The sequence below is a fragment of the Cheilinus undulatus genome, linkage group 6, assembly GCF_018320785.1.
Source record: "Cheilinus undulatus linkage group 6, ASM1832078v1, whole genome shotgun sequence".
Lineage (NCBI taxonomy): Eukaryota > Metazoa > Chordata > Actinopteri > Labriformes > Labridae > Cheilinus > Cheilinus undulatus.
Window position 1 is genome coordinate 54,455,091 of NC_054870.1, and position 5,732 is coordinate 54,460,822.

Consider the following 5,732-nt stretch of genomic DNA (forward strand, 5'->3'; position numbering starts at 1 on the left):
CCCCTTCTTATATTAATGCTACTAAATACAAAGAAAGGAAGGATCCGAGTATCTATTTAGTGGTCATTTACATCTTAACAATGTCTAAATGTTACTGCTAGCATAAAAGACCGCCGTTACGGCACAGCGAGTATTCAACTCCATCTCCCAGAGTGCAACGCGGCGGGGCTCCTCGTCTCCCATTGGTCCGTCTCTCCGAGCAGCGGAGGCAGACATGAGGCGGTGGTGAGAGCCCGGCGGAGAGCTGCGGAGCTGAGAATGAAGCGCACACTCGGAGAGGCTCACACCGTGAAGTGTCGGCGGCTCAGGAAGAGGCTCCGCGCCGCTGAGAGTGAAGCTGCTCCGGCTGAGTGAGGAGAAGGAGCTCCGTCCATGCGGAGGCTAGCGCTCGTGCTGCTGCCCTGTGCTGTCGCCGTCCTGGTGCACTTGTGGTTGGCTCATCGACCCTCCTCCACCCCGCTGGACAACAACACATTCTCGGGTACTTTTACAGCCACGAACCCCGGGCTTCACCTCCACGAAGCCTCGGAACTTTCTCATTCCGCAGCCGCGCGGCGGGCTAACTTTGCTTTCAGCGCCAGTGTTCGTGTGTGTGTGTGTGTGTGTGTGTGTGCTGGTCAGTACAGGAACAGGTAGTTCAGACTAACATGCGTTTCTACGGTGAAGGAGAATGTTAGAAGTGCTGGGCGTAGCTGGGATAGTCTAACGATAGACAGCCGAGCTCTGCTCAGAGCTGCGGCGATTAGTCGAATAAGAAAATATGATTAGAAAAAAACAACTAAAGAGTCAGTGCTTAATGCTGGAGCAAATCGGTTTTAACCAGCGGCAGTAACATGCCTGTTAACCTCAGGATAATCCATTTAATATATTTAGTACGATTGCCAATGACTATTTATTTATTCTTGGAACATTTTTAATAGTCAGAATAAAATGATCCTGTTGATACAACATCTCCAAAAATAAAAGTCCTAGATGTCTAATATTGGGTAATTTACTGTGTTTAATCATTAAAGATTGTATGCACACTCATGCATGGGCACTATTTGGAAAAAAGGTGGAAATAGCAAGGAGCCAGGGTTACCCTCATTCCTGTGCAGTTCCATCCACTTTCCTGAATGTTGTCAACATATTTGTGCAATTTAGACGGAGCTGTTTGGTTAGACATGAATCTGAAGATCATGATGTTTCTGAGCTATTGATACCAGTGATCATTACAATAACGGAGATTGGATCTTTAACATAAGGATGAAGGATTTTGATAACCTCAGTATACAGATGTGTGTAAATTCTAGATTTCATACAATGTGCATAAATATTCATTGCAATATTTGGTATGTAAAAATGGACATTTCCCACCTACTATCAGGTAAGTTGGACTTCTGTCTCTGTTGCTGTGGTACTAAAAAGGTTTCAACTTGGTTTGATTTTTTTTACATTTATATCAAATTTTATGATAATTGTAATTTTATAGCCATTTATTTCTTTGCAGAATAAAAAATATATTTATACAGTGGTTAACAAATGTATTAGCCCACCCTAACCCTAACCACAGTCAGGTTTCTGCCACAGCTGCCCTAAATTAACAGCATTGGTTAATACACCAAAGGTTAATACACCAACATGTAGAAGCTCTTTAACCCAAATGATATATCTATATCTATTTATTTTTTTAAAGATTTATTTTTGGCCTTTTTGCCTTTATTAGATAGGATAGTGGCTAGAGTCAGGAACAAGGGAGAGAGCGGGGAGAGACATGCAGGAAATAGTGCCAGGGGCCGGATTCCAACCCGGGTCGCCTGCATAGATGGCGCGCACTTTAACCACTCGACTACTGGCGCACCCCAAAAACGATATTTTTAATGCTAAAATAGAATTATTATTGTTATCCATGAATTTTACAATTTACTGATTTACAAAAAATCCCTGAAAAAATAGTAAAGCACATTAATATTTCTGATTAATGTGTCAAATTATAGTTATTTACTGTCATTCCTGAACAGAAAAATGAGTTTTAGTGGTTAAATGTTATGCTTGATTCATTTCTGACCTCTCAGAGAAGCCCAGTGAGCCGGCTCAGATTTGGGAGAATTCAGTTTGAAATTCCTCATTCCTGTTCAAAATGGTAAAACGTGGAGAGCTGACTGAAAATGAAAGAGTCTGCATTAAAGCACTTCATGATGCTGGATGGTCTCTGACAGATATGACAGCTGGTCTTATACATTTGTTAAGTGCTGTAGATAGGAATGATTTTTGGTCCATGCTGCCCAGCTGTACTTTGCTGCGTTTGTGCAGAACCTGTCAATGCTTGCATGGAGTGTGTGGCTTAATGTGTGTGAGTATTTCAGTGTGAAATGATGTGAATATTATAAGTGTTAGGTGTGGCTGGCATAATCTAACATCAAGAGACTGAAGCGAGCTGAGCATCTCTGCTTCATAGACCTGCAGCGATTACTTAATTCAAACATAATCACTACATTTACAGAGTTAACAGCTCGACCCAATCAAAAAAAAAAAAAAAAAAATAAAATCTGCTTTTCAGAGTTGAATGTAAACAGCTGATGCATGCATCATTTGTGGATATCGTGTGTCTGCTTTTATAGTTGCGTCGATAAAAAGAGCAGTTTGAAGATGGTACTGTGGCTGTGGGAATATGAGATGAGCATTTTGCACAACTTACTTACATTTTAAGGCCAAATAATCAATGATCAGTTGAAGCAGATGAATTTATGAGGAAAATAATAGTAGCTCATTAAACATTGCCGATACTGTACTAGATGTGATTTTGATTGCAGGATGTTCTCCTCATTATCTGAGCCGGCAGGTGAAGCTGGGGCCATGTCTGCGGTTTGGTGATATTTTCAGATAAATGAGCATGACAAAAGTAGAGCAGATTTCCGGCTACGCACTGCTAGATTGTCTTGAGGTGAGTACAGGAACATCTGATGAAAACAGAACAAAGTTTGTTTTAATTTCAAGAACTGTAATATAATTATTCAGTTGAATGATTGTGCAGGTAGTATGAGCACCCTAGACTCCAGTTGGTCTGGTGCATCATTAAAAATAATAGTTTCCTACCACTCTGTCTGCAGCTATTAAGGGTTTAAAACTAAGTATTAGGCAGTTTAATGCAGGTTAAATCTGCTTCTTTATAACATTAGTGCAGGTTAAATCTGCTTCTTTATAACATTAGTGCAGGTTAAATCTGCTTCTTTATAACATTAGTGCAGGTTAAATCTGCTTCTTTATAACATTAGTGCAGGTTAAATCTGCTTCTTTATAACATTAGTGCAGGTTAAATCTGCTGCTTTATAACATTAGTGCAGGTTAAATCTGCTTCTTTATAACATTAGTGCAGGTTAAATCTGCTGCTTTATAACATTAGTGCAGGTTAAATCTGCTTCTTTATAACATTAGTGCAGGTTAAATCTGCTGCTTTATAACATTAGTGCAGGTTAAATCTGCTTCTTTATAACATTAGTGCAGGTTAAATCTGCTGCTTTATAACATTAGTGCAGGTTAAATCTGCTTCTTTATAACATTAGTGCAGGTTAAATCTGCTGCTTTATAACATTAGTGCAGGTTAAATCTGCTTCTTTATAACATTAGTGCAGGTTAAATCTGCTGCTTTATAACATTAGTGCAGGTTAAATCTGCTGCTTTATAACATTAGTGCAGGTTAAATCTGCTGCTTTATAACATTAGTGCAGGTTAAATCTGCTGCTTTATACCATTAGTGCAGGTTAAATCTGCTGCTTTATAACATTAGTGCAGGTTAAATCTGCTGCTTTATACCATTAGTGCAGGTTAAATCTGCTTCTTTATAACATTAGTGCAGGTTAAATCTGCTGCTTTATAACATTAGTGCAGGTTAAATCTGCTGCTTTATAACATTAGTGCAGGTTAAATCTGCTTCTTTATAACATTAGTGCAGGTTAAATCTGCTTCTTTATAACATTAGTGCAGGTTAAATCTGCTTCTTTATAACATTAGTGCAGGTTAAATCTGCTGCTTTATAACATTAGTGCAGGTTAAATCTGCTGCTTTATAACATTAGTGCAGGTTAAATCTGCTTCTTTATAACATTAGTGCAGGTTAAATCTGCTTCTTTATAACATTAGTGCAGGTTAAATCTGCTTCATAACATTAGTGCAGGTTAAATCTGCTTCTTTATAACATTAGTGCAGGTTAAATCTGCTTCATAACATTAGTGCAGGTTAAATCTGCTGCTTTATAACATTAGTGCAGGTTAAATCTGCTGCTTTATAACATTAGTGCAGGTTAAATCTGCTTCTTTATAACATTAGTGCAGGTTAATCTGCTTCTTTATAACATTAGTGCAGGTTAAATCTGCTGCTTTATAACATTAGTGCAGGTTAAATCTGCTTCTTTATAACATTAGTGCAGGTTAAATCTGCTGCTTTATAACATTAGTGCAGGTTAATCTGCTTCTTTATAACATTAGTGCAGGTTAAATCTGCTGCTTTATAACATTAGTGCAGGTTAATCTGCTTCTTTATAACATTAGTGCAGGTTAAATCTGCTGCTTTATAACATTAGTGCAGGTTAATCTGCTTTATAACATTAGTGCAGGTTAAATCTGCTGCTTTATAACATTAGTGCAGGTTAATCTGCTTCTTTATAACATTAGTGCAGGTTAATCTGCTTTTCCTAACAGAGGGAGATATCTTAACCATCCTTTGAGGCATGAAGGTGTTCCCTTTCATGAGTTCAGTGTTGGGATGAATGATGGTATGACAGAGAAAACTGAATATCAAAGGCACTGCAGCGAGGATCAGGAACCTGTGGCATAAATCATAGAAGAGGGGGAGAAGTTGATGTTTTTTTGCTCACATTATATCGACACACAGATGCCAAGTGTCTGTTTAACTAGGATTTCTTTAACATAGGGGTCAATTTTGAATGTAACAGCAGTCTCAGTGACCAGAACATTTCTGTTTCCTATTTAAAGGTAGAAAAGTGAGAGAAAAGAAAATTAGATTTTTTGCAGACTAATCTAAAAAACAGAACTTAAATGATTGCATGTGTAATGTATAACATCTCTGCTGCAAAAAAACAACCAATAAAACTGCTATTTTCAGGCTGGAGTAGAGGTGGGCGGTAAACTGGTATTAAAACCATCACCAGTAAAAATTTTTGCCATGGAATGGATTTCTGCAGCAGCGTCATCAGCGCTTTAAATGCCTACGTTGTGAGGAATATCCGCCCCTACAGCTGGAGGAGAGAGTGATTTATGAGGGACAGCTCAGGCTGAGTCCGGTCATTAGCACGTTTAGCTCTAGCATTACCTGTAGCCAGGTAACTAACCGAATGTCACCTGCTCTTGAGACTAAACACGGTTAGCAGGCAAACACACGTGTTCTTTCCTCTCAAAGTCTGACGGCTGTACCGTAACAAAGTCAGTGAGCCGTCTCTGTCAGCCTGCCTGGGGCTGTAACAAGCTAAGAGCTGCTTTGGCTGGTCTCAGAGCCCAGCGCTGCAGCGCTGCCTCTTACAACGGCGTAAACAACCGTTTAAAGGTCTATTTTAACTGTTTTCTAAGTCCACAGTGAGTCAAAAGATCAGGCTGCCATGTTAAATGAGGTCAGAAAAGCTGCTGTAAACTAGCCGTATTCTCTGGTAAGCTAAGCTAACTCAATGCTGAACACAGTACTTCCGTCAGGCTCTTCAAAATAAAAGTCAGCGGCTGGTATTTTTCTGAAACGCTTTTATTG

The 5,732-nt window shown here is 39.2% G+C and overlaps 1 protein-coding gene across 1 annotated transcript in view; it reads left to right on the top strand.

The window, feature by feature from the left end:
- Window positions 1–209: 209 nt before the first annotated feature.
- b3galnt2 (beta-1,3-N-acetylgalactosaminyltransferase 2) overlaps window positions 210–5,732 on the top strand; it is a 37,487-nt gene continuing 31,964 nt past the window's right edge. The window contains exon 1 of the mRNA XM_041789214.1: window positions 210–481. Coding sequence (XP_041645148.1) covers window positions 373–481 — 109 coding nt within the window. The 5' untranslated portion in view covers window positions 210–372. The remainder of the gene's footprint in view (window positions 482–5,732) is intronic.